General features: G+C 39.6%; 2 protein-coding genes across 7 annotated transcripts in view; both read left to right on the plus strand.

Annotated features, from left to right (window-relative positions):
• LOC109079919 (nuclear pore glycoprotein p62-like) overlaps positions 1-7,269 on the plus strand; it is a 77,589-nt gene extending 70,320 nt beyond the window's left edge. For all 4 annotated transcript variants that reach the window (XM_042737834.1, XM_019095031.2, XM_019095033.2 and 1 more), the window contains exons 6-13: positions 413-517; positions 645-753; positions 848-992; positions 1,421-1,470; positions 6,488-6,622; positions 6,699-6,810; positions 6,896-6,962; positions 7,076-7,269. In XM_042737834.1, coding sequence (XP_042593768.1) covers positions 413-517; positions 645-753; positions 848-992; positions 1,421-1,470; positions 6,488-6,622; positions 6,699-6,810; positions 6,896-6,962; positions 7,076-7,167 — 815 coding nt within the window. In that variant the 3' untranslated portion in view covers positions 7,168-7,269. The remainder of the gene's footprint in view (positions 1-412; positions 518-644; positions 754-847; positions 993-1,420; positions 1,471-6,487; positions 6,623-6,698; positions 6,811-6,895; positions 6,963-7,075) is intronic.
• Positions 7,270-7,515: 246 nt separating this feature from the next.
• The window catches only part of LOC109079909 (transcriptional regulator ATRX-like), a 56,950-nt gene continuing 44,570 nt past the window's right edge, over positions 7,516-19,895 (plus strand). Inside the window, exons 1-10 of one of the 3 annotated variants that reach the window (XM_042737833.1) lie at positions 8,065-8,326; positions 9,632-9,726; positions 9,888-9,937; positions 10,236-10,389; positions 10,562-10,611; positions 10,783-10,907; positions 10,991-11,107; positions 13,040-13,149; positions 13,228-13,295; positions 14,193-16,051. In XM_042737833.1, the coding sequence (XP_042593767.1) occupies positions 10,580-10,611; positions 10,783-10,907; positions 10,991-11,107; positions 13,040-13,149; positions 13,228-13,295; positions 14,193-16,051 (2,311 nt within the window). In that variant the 5' untranslated portion in view covers positions 8,065-8,326; positions 9,632-9,726; positions 9,888-9,937; positions 10,236-10,389; positions 10,562-10,579. Of the gene's footprint in view, positions 7,672-8,064; positions 8,327-9,631; positions 9,727-9,887; positions 9,938-10,235; positions 10,390-10,561; positions 10,612-10,782; positions 10,908-10,990; positions 11,108-13,039; positions 13,150-13,227; positions 13,296-14,192; positions 16,052-19,895 lie in introns of those variants that run through there. The other 2 variants (XM_042737831.1, XM_042737832.1) reach the window with 2 other exon arrangements.

Raw genomic sequence — 19,895 nt, forward strand, 5'->3', positions numbered from 1 at the left:
TAAAAATTGCAATGCTGAGGCTCTCTTTTTATATATAATGTGTGACACTGGAGCACAAAAGCAGTCATAAGTTGCACAGGTATATTTGTAGCAATAGCCAAAAATCCACTGCATGGGTCAAAATGATTGATTTTACTTTTATGACAAAAACCATTAGGATATTAAGTAAACAATACAGAATTTAATGCATACCCTATCTGTAACAAGCAAACAAATGACAAAGTGTAAAGTTTTAGGTCAAGAAAACCTATTTTGTAATTTATGTTTGCTTGCTTTCATTTTTTTTCTTTAAAATATCCACTAATGACATAGTAAAGGAGGTTAATTGGACAAAAGGTGTGGGAAGTCTCATCTGAATCCTCATTTAGGCCAGTTCTAGATGAATCCTCATGGGTTTTCTCTCCTCTGTCAGTGGGCTCGTCGATGGCCTCGGTGGCTCCTGTGATGAGCTCAGCATCCATCGCTCCCTCAAGCCTGTCCCTGAAACCTCTAGGAGCCGCTCCTGCTATAAGCACAGGTGCCCTCACTTATTCCCACACACCACCTTTGCTCATTAATACATGATGAACAAGTAATTGGTGCCAGTATATAATTTTCCTCTCAGTTATTTGTATGGTTTGAGCCTGTGTTTGTGTGTTTTGTAGCTGCTGCTAGCACTGGGGCCTCCACTGGCTTTTCTCTGGCACTGAAGACTGCAGCATCTACTGCACCAGCCACCATCACATCCACCTCCTCCACCATCGTCACATCCAGGTACAAAGCTGTTGTGAGTTTTGTGTGTGTGTGTGTTTTTTTTTTTTTTAATACTGGCGAGTTGCATATCCAAATTCTTGTGGTCTTCCGTCAGCACTGCTCCAGTGATGTCATACGCTCAGCTGGAGGCTTTGATTAACAAGTGGAGCTCAGAACTAGAAGACCAGGAGCGACACTTTCTCCAGCAGGCCACTCAGGTCAACGCCTGGGACCGCATGCTGGTGGAGAACGGAGAGAAGGTAGAGCAGTGCATTCATCTTTTAGCACACTGCTGCCACATACACCATCTTTGCAACTGGTGCAAAATTTGTATACACATTCCCATTATGAATTATAACTTTTCAAATAGAAATTAATAGTTAACAGAAAAGCAGGAATCAAAGGCTTTGTCGGGACAGCATTCTTGCAATGAACCAGTTTCGGAGAAGAGCGAGTATTCAGCTTTTTAAACTTTTCAAATGTAATCCTGTAATACTAATGTGTTCACCCACAGAAACAGACCTTGGTGCTTATTACCTGACACTTTCCCATTTTGAGTTATGATTACAATGTGGTTAGTAGTAGGTCTGTTGGGTTAGATTGGTTTTTCTCACAGTTAAACCTGAATCTAGTGTTGATGGCACACTGCCTAAAACCAGTGATGAGTATTCTCTCTCTTTTCTTTTAGATAACTGCTTTACATAAAGATATGGAAAAAGTGAAACTGGACCAACGAAGGTAATCAGTGCTTTAATTTATTTAAAAAGTTGTAGTATATTGAAAACATTTCAAAGTAACTCACACAAGACGAGATGGCGGCGCGAACACATCGCGAGGCTCAGCGTCTTACCGGATTTTGGAAAATAGTGTTCATTTACCTGGTTATTTCCTTCATGTTCGCTCGATTCAGTCATGCGAATTACAGCTACAGTAAACCGTCACTTCTGGACATCAACAATCGGTGTTCCGACATAGTTTTAGACCATCCTTTCGACTTCAGCGAACTCCCGCCGGAGCTACAGAGATCACCGCGGACAAGCGGATCACTCGCACCGACCGGAAGTGTTCGGCATCGACGCCGAGATCGTAAACAAAGAGGGGGGAAGCGTGGAGGGCTGCGTGCTAAGCTAAGGCTAAACCCACATCGACCAGCTCTGCCCAGCATCTTCCTTGCCAATGTACGGTCTCTGATGAACAAGATGGACGAACTAAAGATCTGGACCCTCACACAGAAATGGCTTATGGTCTGCAATTTTATGTTTTTCATTGAAACATGGCTCTGCAACGATGTCCCAAACAGCGTGGTGCATATGGATGGACGCTCCTTCTTCAGGGCTGACAGAGTAGCAGCAACCTCTGGCAAAAACAAGGGTGGTGGAGTATGCATTTATGTAAACAAATCATGGTGCACAGACTCTGTCATTGTTGATACCTACTGCTCTGCTGATCTGGAGTTCCTGATTATCAAGTGCAGGCCATTCTATCTACCACGTGAGTTTACTTGCATTGTTGCTGCTGCAGTTTATGTACCTCTGGACGCTAATGCTAACGTGTCTGTGAAAGAACTTTGTGCTGCTATTAGCAAATTACAAACCTTGCACATTTATTGTTGCTGGGGACTTTAATCACTGCACTTTAAGATCTGTTCTCCCTAAATTTCATCAAAATGTCTCCTGCACTACAAGGGGACATAAAACATTGGACCACGTTTATACAAATGTGACTGATGCTTACAAAGTCACACCCCTCCCCCACCTGGGTCAGTCTGACCACCTCTCTTTGTTCCTGCTCCCCAAGTATACCCCGGTCATCAGATGTGTGAAACCTACAATAAAAACTGTTAAATCTGGCTGGAAGGTGCTGACTCCACTCTTCAACATCAATTCCAGCACACGGACTGGAGTGAGTTTGCTGCCCAGGCCACCACAGACTCTTAGATCAACACTGACAATTACACCAACTCTGTCCTGGAGCACATCAAAAAATGGATGAACAGAGAGGTTCGCCTCCTGCTCAAAGCAAGAGATGCAGCCTTCAGGTCTGGAGACCGGGACACAGCTCAGCCAGAGCCAACCTGAGGCCAAACTCACACAAAAAACAGAGGATCACTTCAGTTCTTTGGACCCCCGGAGGGCAAGCATAGACAAAAAAAAACTATGGACGTAGTGTCCGTGACGTCACCCATAGACTCCTGAAGAGCGGTTTTGAAGCTCAAAGTGTGCGCAGTGGGCCGTCACCATCTTGGCAGCGTGTCACCGTGAGACTCTCCCCGATAATTGAAAATGGGCAAAAAGGCGGGAGCTGGTTGCTGATGCCACGCCCACCTAGCGCAACGGCATTCTCAACAGCGCAATCCACCTGTCACTCAAGTGGCAACGCCCTTAAATGCAGAACACATAAACAATCGGAGGAGTTGAAGAAAAAAAAAAATTCACCCCCCTCACAGTTGTCTTCATACAGTAGAACCAAACCCCCGGCGTTTTTTTCTGCTGTAAAGTTGGGCATACTTGACTCCTTTTGCAACTCAAGTGGCCACGAGATTACACTTTTAGTCACCCTTATTGGCTCTCAGAGAGAGCGGGAGGTTGCCGCTCGGTGACAAGGCATACAAACTATCACAGACTACAAACCACCCAGCACTGTGCCTCCCTCCAGCTCTGCCTCCCTCCCTGACGAGCTCAATCACTTTTATGCTCGTTTTGATCAAAATAATGAGATCTCCCTCAAAGCTGAGCATCAACCCTATGAGCTGCCTCTCACACTCTCCACCTCAGATGTTTACTCCACTCTGTGTAAGGTGAATGCACGGAAGGCAGCTGGCCCTGACGGAATACCTGGTTGTGTGCTTAAAGCCTGTGTGGAGCAGCTGGCTGAGGTCTTCACGGACATTTTCAACCTGTCTCTGGCCCAGGCAACTGTCCCCACTAGTTTCAAAACCTCCACCATTGTGCCAGTACTGAAGCACTCCACTGCCTCGGTCCCTAACGACTTCCGTCCTGTTGCACTCACCCCCTTCATTGCCAAGTGCTTTGAGAGGCTGGTTGCATCCCATTTAAAATTCTGTCTCCTTGCTACACTAGACCCATTACAATTTGCCTATTGCCGCAATAGTCCAACAGAGGACGCCATCTCTACGGCACTTCACTCTGCCCTCACCCACCTGGACAGTCAAAATACACATGTGAGAATGCTGTTCACTGATTTCAGTTCTGCATTTAATACTGTAATCCCCTCCAAACTCAGCCAGCTTAGAATCAGCAGATCCATCTGCTATTGGATTCTAGATTTTCTGACCAACAGACCTCAGTCTGTTAAGTTAGATAACCTCTCCTCCTCCATCATCACCCTGAACACCGGTGTTCCACAGGGCTGCGTACTGAGCCCTCTCCTGTACTCCCTATTCACCCATGACTGCGTTCCTGTTTGTGGCTCCAACACCATAATCAAATCTGCAGATGACACCACGGTGGTAGGTCTGATCAAAGATGATGATGAGTCAGTCTACAGGGATGAGGTGCAGCACCTGGCTGTGTGGTGTGCCACCAACAATCTGGAACTAAACACCCAGAAGACTGAGGAGATCATTGTGGACTTCAGGCGGACTAGGAGTCATGCACACACACCCATCTACATCAACGGAGCTGTAGTGAAGCATGTGTTGAGTTTCAAGTTCCTTGGCATCCACATCTCTGATGACCTCACCTGGTCCCTGAACACCTCCACACTGGTCAAAAAGGCGCAGCAGCACCTTTACTTCTTACGGAGCCTTAAGAAAGTTCACCTGAGTCCCAATATCCTTGTTGAATTCTACCGCTGTACCATTGATAGCATACTCACAAACTGCATCTCAATGTGGTACAGCAATTGCTCCGCATCTGACCGCAAAGCACTCCAGTGGGTGGTGAAAACTGCACAACGGATCACCGGCACCCAGTTAACAACCATTGAGAACATTTATCACAAGCACTGCCTGGGCAGGGCAAGGAACATCATCAAGGATGCCTCTCACCCTAACCATGGACTTTTCACCCTCCTTCCATCCAGCAGCAACGTAAGAACAGTGGTAATAAATATAGTTGGTTGAGTATACAGTAGTATTGTTAAACAATGTATTCTATGTAAATTATCAGTAGTGCAATAATATTTTTATAGAAATGGTATACTGTGCTATGTACAGTAACAATGTTAGACAGTTTACAGTGTGATACCTTGAACAATGTGCAGTCGGTGTAAAATATGAGTAGTGCAATACATGTATGTAAAGTACTGTGACCAGTGCAGTAAGAGAGCAGGTGCAGGTTAGATTGGTGGTGTGGAGTTCAGAAGTGTCACAGCCTCGGGGAAGAAGCTCTTCCTGTGCCTACTAGTGCGAGTGCTTAGTATGAGCACTACTCATATTTTGCACAGACTGCACATTGTTCAAGCTATCACACTGTAAACTGTCTAACATTGTTACTGTACATAGCACAGTATACCATTTCTATAAAAATATTATTGCACTACTGACACTTTACATAGAATACATTAACAATACTACTGTATACTCAACCAACTGTATTTATTACCTCTGTTCTTACATTGCTGCTATTCATAATGTACATATAATCCCTACATTGCATTCCTATTTATATTCTGTACATACTCTGCTTAATACTGTCTATAGCAACTAAACAAAAAACACTATATTCTTGCACTTCTGGTTAGATGCTAACTGCATTTCATTAGCTCTGTACTTGTACTCTGAATAATGACAATAAAGCTGAATCTAATCTAAAAACAAAACAAAAAACAACTTCTTGGTGGAGGAGCATTAAAGGCATAGTTCACTCAAAAATTAAAAACTCACCCTCATGTCGTTCCAAACCCGTAAGACCTCCGTTCATCTTCGGAATACAAATTAAGATATTTCTGATGAAATCTGAAAGCTTTCTGACCCTCCATAGACAGCAAGGGATCTACCAGCCTTGGGCCAACCTTAATTTTATGTAGATATGAGAATACTTTTTGTGTGCAAAGTAAACAAAAATGACGACTGTATTTAACAACACTTCTCTCCATCACTCTAGCGCCATTATGGAGAGTATCATGATGAATGCGCTGCACCTTGTTTACGAGCAGAGGAATTCATGCGCATGTGTCGTGATACTCTCCATAATGGCACTTGTGTGACGCCATTTCATATGTGTGACCCTGGAGCACAAAAGCAGTCATAAGTAGCACAGGTATATTTGTAGCAATAGGAAAAATATATTGTTTGCATGGGTCAAAATTATCGATTTTTTTTTATGCCAAAATTCATTAGGATAATAAGTAAAGATCATGTTCCATGAAGATATTTTATAAATTTCCTACCGTGAATATATCAAAATTGTATTTTTTATTAGTAATATGCATTGCTAAGAACTTCATTTGGACAACTTTAAAGGTGATTTTTCTCAATATTTTGATTTTTTTTTTGCACCCTCAGATTCCAGATTTTCAAATAGTTGTATCTCAGACAAATATTGTTCTATCATAACAAAAACCATACATCAATGGAAAGATTATCTATTCAGAAAAATTGACACTTATGACTGGTTTTGTGGTCTATGGTCATATTTATTTTATTTTTTGCAGTGACTGGCTGACTGTACATTATTCTGCAATTTACAGCAGCTACTTAATGGTTTGAGTTGACCAGTCACAACCAAAGATATCACCAATCACGCTTTATATTAAACTGTGCGCTTCTCATATTTTGGTGCTTGTACCACAGGTTGGATCAGGAACTGGACTTCATCCTGTCGCAGCAGAAAGAGCTGGAGGACCTTCTGGGTCCGTTAGAGGAGTCTGTGAAGGAGCAGAGCGGAACCATTTACATGCAGAACGCAGATGAAGAGCGGGAGAGAACGTAAGAACTCAAGCATCTCATATTTCGCACGTATACTGTGACGTGGTTGAGTATCTGAATGAGCTTGTTTATCCAGGTACAAGTTGGCAGAAAATGTAGATGCCCAACTCAAGAGAATGTCCCAAGATCTGAAAGAGATTATTGAACACCTCAACACCTCCAGCGGTCCTGCTGACACCGCTGACCCGGTATGCAAAACATGCCGGACAGAAATGCTCTTAATGAATTGTTGTGTGATCTGTACTAAGAATTACTTTTTTGTTTTGTTTTTAGCTTCAGCAGATCTGCAAAATCCTCAATGCACATATGGACTCCCTGCAGTGGGTAGAGCAAAACTCTGGTTGGTATATTTTTGGCTTTAAAACCCTTTACACACTAAAAAATAAACTGTCAGTCCATTAAAAGCTTTATGAATGTTAGCTTGTATTCTTATCTTATACTCTTTCTGTGCAGTTTTACTCCAGAGGCGCGTGGAGGAGGTCTCAAAGGTGTGTGAAAGCCGCAGCAAGGAACAAGAGAAGAGCTTTCGTTTAAACTTCCAGTGATCATGCATTGTTTTTTCCCCCCTCGCTTTTCTCAGTCAGTTGTAAATGAATGTCATTGTTTTTGGTATTTGCTTCAAAATAAAATAATTTCCTTCTACCCCATTTCCGTTTCATTCATTGTACTTTGTTCTCTCTTTTTAATTATTCACATTGATTGCTATTCACGAATTATTCTAGGTTTTTCTCGCAGTTTAGTGATCAAGAAATTCAGGTAGAAAACCAGAATAATTTTTAAAGATGTAAAATGAAGAATACACCTGAATAAAAGGGGAGATTCTCTTCCTGGTTGGTTTACACTTACGGGGTAAAACGAGCCAATCAGCTGCATGGAGCTCCACCATAGCAACATGGATCCTGGCATTGTTTAATATCATCAAGCAATCTTAGTCTGCGTCCAGGGAAGGGAAACTAAAAAAAAAAAAAAGGAAATCTCCAGAAATAAAAATCTATTTTAGAGGAGGTTGCAGGTTTAAAAGGGGACGAAATGACCACCGACATCTGCAGGTATGTGCACCACTGGAGTGCAGCTGCATGCGCCGGAGAACACAGACAGCATCCTCCCCTTCACATGCATGTAGTCTGTCTGTGTGGCATGAACCACGAGTATGTCTGAAGTGCACGCCTGTATTGTGATGCATGGATGCTTGGCATGCTGGGGTCATTCATAACATTATAAGAAATAAAATGCATGGCGTGATTTTGCTCATTTACTATAGCACGCGCCGTTACAACAAGCATGTGTCCGGAATGCATCATAAAACTCATGCTCTGATTTATCCTATGCTGTACATTCTTTGCATTAAATGCATGCATGCATTATGTATGATTTTTCTGTGAGTTTTAAAAATGCATTCAATGACCACGCGCACGGTGGTATTTAAAGTGAATTGCGCCCAGCGCATGTGTGCATATTCGCGTTCAGCGCATTCAGAGCGCGCGCGCAGATGACTTGAGTCTCGCGTGCGCCATTTTAGCGCGTCTCCAGCCATCCGGCAAGATGGCGCTCTCGCTTTGTCTGTCCTGATCGGCATAAAACACTATTTACTCGTGCTACACACCTGAGAATTAAGCGGATCGAATGAAAAAAAACCTTTCCTCGCAGTGCCAAACCGGTGACGTCTCAGAGATCCGCGCGTGACACGAGCACAGAGCTCTTAAGGTAACTGATAGGTGCAGGGATGCAGCCGGGTAATGCGTGCATGCATTTGTGCGCTTCACATCTATTGCGAATAGTTAGGAGGCGTCATAAGGGTATTGCTATCCTAACAAAGTGCCTTGCTTTTGTTTCGCAACTATTTTCATTATTCACGCCATTGTGCATCTCCAGCAGCGAGCTATAACGTTAGATGCATTGGTCAAATGCTAAAACTAGGCCTTTCTCCACCAAATTTTTTAGCACTTCATTTAAATGGGCGTTTTGGCTTAGAATTGTGTATATTTAGGAGATCGGAGTGCTGTTTTTGCGTCTCTGTGGTGTTTTCCTCTTAAATCATCCTAAGTATTGAAAGGAAATCAGTGGATAACAGTCTGTGTCCAACAGTTAAGAACAGCGATCTGTAGCGACATCACTACAGGTTTTCCCTCATCGTGTCTTATTCATGCAACGAGTTCGGTGTGTGGCATTTCCTCGCTTTTAACGGCATGCGCCGGGCTGATCGGTTTGTTTATGTTAGCTGTTATCAGTGCGTGTCTTCCGTCTGTTACCGGCGGTGATGACGCCACCTGTCAATCAAACAGCGACCGCGGCGCGTGAAATAAATTATCTCAAAACTCTCTCAGGTTTTAATTTAATGCGACTGTTCATGTTGCATTGCCATTGCATGCATTTATACCTAAAATTACATATTTTTGCACTTACTTTTTTGTGCCTTACTGTGCGTTATTGTTTGCCGTTTTTGGAGCATGACTTTAATTTTATTTTTTTCGCTTGACACATTTTATAATTCTTCAGACAGAGTTTAAATCCTGTTGGAGGTATTGTTGTATTACGACGTTTCTTTATAAATATTATCGTGGTAAATCGTAACAGTGTCTGCCCATAGTAGCTTGTGATGACCCTGTGAGAAAACGTTTTTATTTATTTTTTTATTATTATTCAGTTAACTCTTTTGAAGACATTTTTAAGCCTGAGACAGTTTTTATTTATTTATTTATTTTTAAGCGAAAATACATTTTAAAAACCTAATAATCATTTGTTATAAATTTTTCTCGCCATGAAAATAACCACAGAAGCTGACATGAAACAAACAATGGGTTGTGATAACTTAGTATTAGCCTCCACTAATATAGTTTTTGTGTGTGTGTGTGTGTGTGTGTGTGTGTGTGTGTAATAAAATAAATATTTTGAAAGCTTTCCTGTTCAGTTCAGTTGTACAGTAAGAATAAGAGCGCTGTCTGTGGTAGATTGTGTTAAAGATGGGCCATTGATATCTTGAATCTTTATACAATATGCTGTATCTTTCAGGTCTAATAAGTTAAATACATTGGTGACTAAACTTCATGAGTTCTTGGGTCATTCTCCGGACGACGAAAGCATTGATTCTCAAGACATTTCCAATGGTGAGGATCCCTACTGTCGGCTAAATATAATAAATAAGTGCAAATAACAATATCTATGTAAACATATGTAAATGTTTTCTCAATTTCTAGTAGTTAAGTGCATTTTTAATTTGCAGAAAATGATGCATCTTGTAAGTTTGTATGTTTTTCTCGTATTGCAGGTAAAATGGCTGCGAGTGACTCAAACATCCCTGAAGAGAGAATGAATGAGGTGCGTCTACAGAGTCTGTTCTAGCGCTACAGCTCTGCCTTCTCTCCGGCTGTATTCTCTTAGCTGAACTAAACCAATAGTCAGTCTTTCTAAAATGACTTGTAAACTGTGTACTTGCCCCATTTCTCTGAGATGAGCGCTCAAGAAGAGCATCACGATAAGCATTTAGACAGATTTGTTAAAGAATGATGATTTAGCAACAGGCCTCTCTGAGGGAAGGACAGAGCATCGTTCTCTGTAATAGTGCGAGAGTGATGTAGTGCATGAATAAAGACTCATGTTCACGCTTTGTTTTCAGTTTGTTGGACTGGTGCATCAAAAGTTTCTTCAGGAAGTTTATAAAAGACAAGGAAGTTAAATTGATTGATACCCAGCACATCCATTTTATTCCATGCCCTGAACGCTTATCACAGCACTATTTATGATTTCTAAATATGGGTTAAAATATTCAGGTAGGTGAACATGTTTTTTTTTTAGTTTTTTTTTTTTTTTGCCAAAGAGATGTTTCTGTGAGCTTTGTGCTTGATTTAAGCAAAACTACCGTAAGACTAATGATGCAGATTGAGCTGGAAATATAAGGATTGATCATCACTGGAGATGAAATGTTCTTCTTCTTTTCTTCAGCCTGGTTGCTCCTCAGAAATGTCCAAACCCTCATCTTCACGCTCAAAGAGGTGAGTTGGGCCGCAGTTATTGTGGACGCTGATGCTTGTCCAGTAACATAGTCTAGTTTGAATCCTTCACTGTGCTCGAAGGATTGAAGGGTGTGTGTGGGAAGAGGATGCATTTTGATGATGTTTATTGGAACAACCTGTTAACCCCTTCCCCCTCTGTTTTAATGAAAGGAAACCTTCATTTGTGACCAAGCACACAGCTGTAGACGAGTCTGAATGTGTGAGTGAGGGTGCGGGAGAACACGGCACAGATGACAGCATGCAGAGCGGTCTGGATATCAGCAAGCTGCCGCAAGGTGAGTCCTCTGTGAAGACGCTCAAGTCCTCAGGAGCGCGTGGGTTAAGGGGCGCGCTGACTCTCCTCCCTCACCATTCGCAGGCACAGTGGTGGTCAAGCCCGAGCCGGTTGCTGATGAAGCTAAAGATGAATTCCGCGGCCCGGAGTTTCGTAGCAGAGGAAGTAAAGTGAAAGAGGACGGTGCTCGGAAACGTCCCGGTGAGTGGGTTTGTGTGCTGTAAATCATCCCATGCCCTATTAAAGACTAGTGAATTATCTCAAATCGATTTATTTGTCACATAATTGCTGCTCTGGGTCAAATGGTTCTGTTTTTTATGTTGTTTTCAATTCCACTGAATCTTTTTTTTTTTTTTTTTTTTTTTTTTTTTTTTTTTTTTCAAAATGGCAATCACTAATGTAATTTTAAAAACTAAGTGTAATTTAAGTGTAATCTATTCGGCCAAACAATGGAAGAGATTAAATGCAGTCCTTTAATTTGAAAATCGTGTTAGGTCATCATAATGAAACAGACTTATCTTCACGTTTATCTGTTGTATTGTCATTCGATATTTATATAAAATTCCCTTTTTTGAATGGTTATATGTTTGGTCTCAAAAATCACCTTTAGGTCAAATACTGTAGATATCTGTCAGCCTAATGATAGTAAGCATTTTCTTAAAATAAATAAATAAATAAAAATAAATTTTATATATATATATAAAGAAGTCTCTTCTGCTCATCAAGCCTGCATATACATATATATACACACACACACAGTACAGACCAAAAGTTTGGAAACATTACTATTTTTAATGTTTTTGAAAGAAGTTTCTTCTGCTCATCAAGCCTGCAAATATTATTACAACTTAAAATAATAGTTTTCTATTTGAATATACTTTAAAAAAAAAATGTATTCCTGTGATGCAAAGCTGAATTTTCAGCATCATTACTCCAGCCTTCAGTGTCACATGTAACATCCAGTCTATCACATGATCATTTAGAAATCATTCTAATATTCTGATTTATTATGAGTGTTGGAAACAGTTCTGCTGTCTAATATATTTGATGAATAAAAGGTTAAAAAGAACTGCATTTATTCAAAAAAAAAAAAAAATCTAATATATTTTCTTTACTATCACTTTTTATCAATTTAACACATCCTTGCTGAATAAAAGTATTGATTTTATTTAAAAAAAGTAAGAAAAAAAATGACTGACCCCAAATTACTGACCAGTAGTGTATATTGTTATTACAAAATATTTATATTTTAAAAACATAGCTTCTTTTTCTTATTTTTTTTTTACTTTTTATTCATCAAAGTATCCTAAAAAAATATCAACTGTTCTGAAAAAATATTAAGCAGCAGAACTGTTTCCAACTTTGATAATGAATCATCATATTAGAATGATTTCTAAAGGATCATGTGATAATGATCCTAAAAATTCAGCTTTGCCTCACAGAAATAAATGATCATTTAAAGTATAATAAATTAAAAAACAATTATTTTAAATTGTAATAATATTTCACAATATTACATTTTTTTTTTACTGTATTTTTTATCAAATAAATGCAGGCTTGATGAGCAGAAGAAACTTCTTTCAAAAACATTAAAAATAGTAATGTTTCCAAACTTTTGACCTGTACTGTATATATATATATATATAGGTTCTCTTCTCTCAGAGAAGACAAAAACTGTCCTGAAATATGCCCACAAGTCACGTTTTGGAGGCACACCTAGAAACGATTTTAGATTATATTACAATTTAAAATACTTGTAATAAGACAACAGTTGCTTTTTTATTGATTACATATTCACATGATCACATGACACGGAGGTATACAAGTATAATTCATTTTTTATGCTTTATTTTGATTGTTGTAATTGCAATTTAATGTAACATTTAATTAGCACTTGATTAAACTCGTGAACCCCTTGCATTTCTTTCATGAACCCCAGTTTGCGAATGGAATATATTAAGTATTTTTATATCAATATGGTACAAGATTATCATATTTAAATCAATGTGATGAACAAGTTAGGTCAAAAGTTATAAAAATGCACGATTGAGAGCAACTGCTCAAATATTAAAGCGTCTTAGTGTTGCAGTATGATTGTTTTATTATCGTCATCTGTTTTTTAATCTCTTGCAGACGAGCAGCTCAAGGAGATTTTTAATTGCACAGCATGTGGACAGCAAGTCAATCACTTTCAGAGGGATTCTGTCTTTCAACATCCCGCACTGCATGTTCTTATCTGCAAGGTAGAAACCATATTGACTTGTTACAGCCAGTTACACGCGTGCATCACTCTCATTAACATGCATGCCTTTCTCTTACAGTCATGTTTCAAATATTATATGAGTGACGATATCAGCAAGGATGAAGATGGAATGGATGAGCAATGCAGGTTGGTTATTTATAACACTTTAGCTGTGACGATACCAACATATTAGTAGTCAGTGCCAGTGGAATTTCACATTTCCCAATACCACTCTTAATGCCACAGCGAACACTAATACACTGATGAATGCACTGCAGAATAAAGATAAGCTAAGTGAAAACATTGTCATGCAACTTTAAGGGCTCTCAGTTTAACCAGTAAATGGGTCAAAGACAAAAAATGGTTTTCAAGCATCAAAACAATAAGTGAAATACAGCTTTGAATCGTTGTTGTTTTTTAAGACATTAGAAAGAGTCCTGTTTAATTAACTAGTTTTTTGTGCAAAAAAATAAATATCGTACATTTTTACCATGATTTACAGAAAACAGACACCAAAATGTCATTCAATGTAGTAATCTTGTCAGGCATATTTACCAAAAGAACAAAATTTAACATATTAAAAGACTAATTAGTTTCACCTCAGTTACTGCTTGCTTGTAATTTTACATTTTTAAATATGCAATAAAATTTAGAATGCTCACTTATTCTTTTATACATTTTAATACGCACAGGTCAGAATAAGTATGTTTTTTGAATATTTACATCAATATAAGTGACACTGAATGTCAATGAAGCATTATTTCACCCACATTTTGACATTTTATTCTCCCAAAACTTACATGAAACCTTAAATGTAGACCCTTTTTTTAAAAAAAAAAGATTACATTAAAAAACAATCTCTCCATGTTTTGAACGCTGCTCCGATGTCTTTGTTTGGACTGGATCCATTCTCATATTACAACTTACAACACTTGCTGGCTACTAATAGTGTATTTAGTAGGACTTTCACAATCAAATGAGCTACTGTGTAACCCAAAGTCATCCAAAATGAACATTTAATGGATGTTATATGTCTTTTTTTAGGTGGTGCGCAGAGGGTGGTAATCTGATGTGCTGTGACTACTGCAGCAATGCCTTCTGCAAGAAGTGCGTTTTGAGGAACCTTGGACGAAAAGAGCTGTCTGAAATCATGAATGAAGAAAGCAAATGGCACTGCTATGTGTGCCGCCCAGAGCCGCTGCAGGACTTTGTTAAAACCTGTGAGAAGGTTTTGCTCAATCTGGAGTCGTCTTATAGAAAGCCCAAGGGAGACGGTGACAAGACGAAGCGTGAAGATCGTAAACACAAGCATAGCAAGCGAGAAAAATCTGCTGTGAATGGACAGGATTACGCCTCCGACGGAGCGGGATCCTTATCCTTTTCCTGTAAGACGTTAACAGTTCCGAAAGAGCTCGTCAAGAAGACCAAAAAACTCATCGAGACCACAAACGGTTTGAATCGTACTTTCGTACAGTTCCTCCAGCACACGTCAAAAGGCAGTGAAGTTAGCGCTGTCAGTTATAGACACTTAAAGGCCTTCAAATCAGTTTTGGCTGATCTGAAAAAGGCCCACTCGGCTCTGGAGGAGTCACTTGAAGAAGAATTTGAATCGAAAGGTCTCAAGTTTCAAAACGGAGAGGAGCAAAGACCAGCACAAACAGATCATCCGGTTGTTAACTCGCACCACGCTGACCCTGCTCCTGTCAGAGAGGATGGATTGGATTGCGAGACCAAGGACCAAAATCCTGTGGTAGAGGAGGATGAAAACCAGCAGGACAGTAACTCAGCTGATGTTGAAATGAAGGAGAGCCTTCCACCCTCTCCAGAAGAACCGCAGGACCAGTCTGAAGAAAGTGAAGCTAAAGAGCAAGAAATGGCAGAGAACCCTGACTTTGAGGAAAGCTCAGTGCCAGCAGGTGAAGCGTCTCTTGATAAAGACATCGTGTCTGTTCCACCGTCTGTCCCAGAGGAGCTCTTTGAGATGGTCGAGAGTCTTGCAGTAAAGAAAGAAGACCGTGACGATGGCAACTCGACCGCCTCCAGTGATTGGAAATCAACGTCCAACGCCAAGGTGGTGGAATCCAATAAGAGCCTTACAAAACTGGGAAGAAAACTTGTTGTCAAACTAACACCCGTTCCTCTTAAAATCACCATAAAACGAGATAAGAGCAAAGAACAGTTGCCTTCAGAAGACTTGCCAAAGGAGGGTCAAGATAGCCGACGCTCCACCAGGATGAAGACCACACCACTGCGCAAGTCGCCAGAGGCGAAGAGCAAACGCAAACCGAGGTCATCAACGGCTAAAGAAGAGCTCAGCGCCGCAGTGAAGGAGCCGTGTGATTCAGACTCAGATGAGGTCCCTGAGGTCCTGCAGACGGCTGCCTTGAAGCCCAGCTCTGATGAGAGCCAACCCGAGAACTCTTCTGGAAAAGGCACCAAAAAGAAGGGAGCTTCCAGCTCTGCCGAGAAAGCGAAGCCAAAGCGTAAACTCGACATGGTCTCCTCGGATTCAGAGCAGAGCGGCAAGTCATCAACGGCAAACAAAAGGAGGGCCAAAAAAAAGAAGGGCAGAGAATCGGACTCCTCGAGCCACAACTCTGACCTTGAGAAACAGATCAAGAACCTGTCCAAGATCGGGACTGGGAAAAAAACATCCAAAGGTGTCAAAAAGGAAGAGAGTGAATCCAGTAAAGAGGGCAAGAAAGGCCCTAAAAGGTCATTCGAGAGGAAACGAAGGTCACAGAGAGAAAAGGCTAAAACCAAGGAGGAGTTGTCCTCCAGTGATGAAGAGCAGGAGGAGGAGGAGCCGGCCGCTAACTCGGACGAAGACAGCGATCAGCAGAAGATTAAACCAATTCTTGAGTCCGTGATGGCTAGTATTGATGGTTTCCATCAGTCATCAGGTCAGTCGAAAAAAAGGGTAAAGTGAGATCAGTTTTATGGCAGGAAGTATTAGCTGCCTATTGATCATTGATTTCAGATTGGGGAAAAGAAAATGTTAGAAGAAAATCTACGAAATTATTTACTGTCCCCGTAAAATGCTGCCATTAATCTTAAGCAACACCCTCCTGTTGGCTGTTTTATTAGCAGCGGTTTCCACAGTGGTGGCGCTTAGGGGACCACATAAAAATTCAGAAATGGAAATGATTAAATACTACAAATTCTTAATTGTACAACAGTTCTAATATGTTTTTGGAGAGGGTAAAGGAGGATTAATACAAACTTGATCATTATGAAATGTGTGTGTGGGGGGCTTGGGGGGGGGGGTTACATCGGTGTGTAAGTCACATTTTTTTATTACATACTTTTTTTATTACATTCAGAAATAAGCTCAAATACAGGTAAGCATTTATTTTATTATCCATCACTCCACAATAAATAATTTACATTTAAATTTTAATGCTATTAACAACAGATTACAAACAAACTAATTATAGTACCATTCATTAAAAAAAAACCTTGAAGCTACTGGCATTTTGGTCATGCATTGTACAAATACACTTCATCTCTCATTTGACACCAATCCAGATGTGTTGCATGCTTGTTATATGCATTATATATAATGCAAGTTGATGCATGTTTCAGATGATAAAGAAAAGTGACTTACATCAGGAAAATGTGTTATACATTTTGGGAAGGTTACTTTGGAAATGTAATGGATCATAGATTACAAGCTACCCTATTCAAAATGCAATAAGATGTGTAACTATTTCCATTTCTTCATTGAAGGATTGTAACTGATTACATTGGATTAATTTCTAGTGAATGTTTTGATACTGATACTGTTATGGTACTGTTTTTGAGATCAACTCTTTGCAGAGTTTGACAGGAAACTCAAACTCAACTCTAACGATGCCAGACTAACAGTTCATCTTAAACAAATAAAGCATATAAACCCAAATAGGAAATAAAACAGTTATTAAATAAGCATGTGTACAAATTTGAAAACAAAAATACCTAAACATTGCAATCTCATATTTTAGAGCAGTCAGTGCAATTTGGGATAGAAATCAGTTAAATCTGTAACTGTCTGTGTGTCTGATGTAAAATGCCTTTGTCATCAAACATTTTCATAAGTCATTTTTTCACATTTTTTTTTCTCAGTAACTGTAATGGATTACAGTAAAATTAGTTAGTAATTTAATTATGTAACACCATACATGTAACTAATTACTCCCCAACACTGGTTATATATGAGGACCAATTTTGCATCACAAAGGTAAATAACTTCCATAAACCACCGACTTGCAGAGTGTTGCCTGCTTCAGTCGTTTGCATTCAGAGCTCAGATGTTTTTTATCTGTTTTCGTGTTTCTTCTAGTGTCCTGATGTTTAGTCTCCAGCTGATTTCTGCAGCTCTGGGCAGGACTGTGTACTCTTTTGGAGTGTGACACCAAGTGGCTCTCCTTTTTAAAAGACTGCCTAAATGAAAATAAACTCCTGTTCACACGCTATATGTGAAGTGAAACAGACCTAGACACAAAGATCACTGAACTGAGACATTAGTCCATATATTGCTACACACTGATGGAACATTTGAGAGTATTTAATTTTTAAAGTATCCATTTTTAGATAGAAGACGTAATCACTTAGCCAAAAAAAAAAAAAAAAAAAAACTTTAATATGCAGTAGACTAGCTAAAAAAAGTACATTCACAGGTTGAATATAATGTAATTATATAATACACTGGACAGTTAGGGCTACCCTTGAGCAAAGATTGTCCTAGTCTACTACAGTCATGGCCAATAGTTTTGGTAGTGACATCAATTTTGTGTTTTGCAAAGTTTGCTGATTCAGTATTTGTGTAATATTTTTCCACATATTTCTATGGTATACTGAAAAGCAATGATAAACATATAAGGTTTAAAGACTTTTATTAGCCAAAATATATATATATATGAGTCAGTATTTACAGAGTTGACCCTTGTTCTTCATAACCTCTGCAGTTGGCTCTGGCATGCTGGATATCAGCTTCTGGGCCAGATCCTGACTGATGGCGATCCAGTCTTTATTAATTCTTGAAGTATCACAATTTGTGGGCTTCTGCTCTTCCACTCTTCTTTTGAGGACTGACCACAGGTTCTCTATGGGATTGAGATCCGGGGAGTTGCCTGGCCACAGATCCAAAATTTCAATGCAATGATCTTCGAGCCTCTTCTTTATCACTCTTGCTTTGTGTCGGTGCTCCATCATGCTGGAAGATGCACGGATCATCACCAAACTGCTCATGGATCCTTAGAAGAAGTTGCTCTTGAAGAACGTTTTGATATCATTCTTTATTCCTAGTACTGTTTTTGGGCAGAATTATGAAAGAGCCCACTCTCTTGGTTGAAAAGCAGCCCCAGACATGGATGGCCTCAGGATGCTTCACTGTTGGCACGTCACAGGACTTAACTTTCCACCAGTCTTCTGCTGTCCAATCCTTGTACTTCCTGCAAAATTTCAGTCAGTCCTTGATGTTTTTCTTGGAGAGAAGTGTCTTCTTTGCTGTCCTTCTTGACACCAGGCCGTTGTCCAAAAGTCTTGGCCTCACTGTGTGTGCAGAAGCTCTCACACCAACCTGCTGTCATTCCTGAGCAAGCTCTGCACTGCTGGAGACACGATTCTGTAGCTCACTCCTCAGCAGGAGACAGTCCTGGAGCTTGCTGGACACTCTGGGATGTCCTGAAGACTTCCTCACTGCAGTTGAACCTCTCTCCTTGAAGTTCTTGATGATCCAGTTCTTTCAGGTGCAATATTCTTTGTAGCAGTTTCCTTCCTTTTATAGCAATCAGTCTGCTCTTACAATCTAGTTAGTGTGATAGTGATTTTACCTGACTAGTACTCATTCACACTTTCACATGTGCTGCTGATAGGATTAGTCAATTAATGTTAGCTGGTCATTTTGTTTCAGGAACAGAAGGTCATTTATTTATATATATATATATATATATATATATATATATATATATATAATATATATATATATATATATATATATTTTTTTTTATTTTTTTTTTTTTTTTTTTTTTGGCCAATGAAGCTTTTAGCAATTATTTAAAATGCATCTGATCACTCTACACAATAATCTAGAAACAATGTGAATGAGCAGAAACTGAGTCAAATAGAGTTTGACATGTTTAATAGAATTCGACAAGTAAAAATATGATATTCAAGTAAAAAGTATCTGTCCTACAACGTTTTTATGCTTTACTGCTGCAAAGGATGCAAATATAGTTATTAAAATTGAACGAAAGGAAGAAATGTTTATAATCCCATGCAGCGATGAGAGATGTGAGTGAAGGTTTGGGAAAAGAAAAGCGAGTGCAGTGTGCAGTGGAACAAATAGAGTGACCAGATCACCTTTATATGGCTTACATTTACTCTCGAATCCAGATGTTTGCATGCTTGTGATGTAACACTTAATTGCTAACCTATAATTTATCCTGTAAACATTTGTGCTAATTCCGTGTCATAATATTCACCTAAAACAGCATTTGCAAAAAAATAAAAAATAAAATAAAACATTTATACTGCTCGACCAGGGGCCAGTTCTCAGGATGAACAGTCCTACCATTGGCAATATTATAGAAAAACTAATAATTAACTGTGTAGCAGAGGAGTTAACGATGTGTCAGTTACAGACTGCAAGACTGCTCTATATCCTATAGAGTGTTTTTTTTTTTTTTTGTGTCTTTGTTTTTTTTTTTTTTCTGCAACAAACCGACTAATTTAAATTTGGTGGACTGAGTCTTTTCTGTGCAATTC

Source organism: Cyprinus carpio, chromosome B14 (assembly GCF_018340385.1).
Source record: "Cyprinus carpio isolate SPL01 chromosome B14, ASM1834038v1, whole genome shotgun sequence".
NCBI classification, from domain to species: domain Eukaryota; kingdom Metazoa; phylum Chordata; class Actinopteri; order Cypriniformes; family Cyprinidae; genus Cyprinus; species Cyprinus carpio.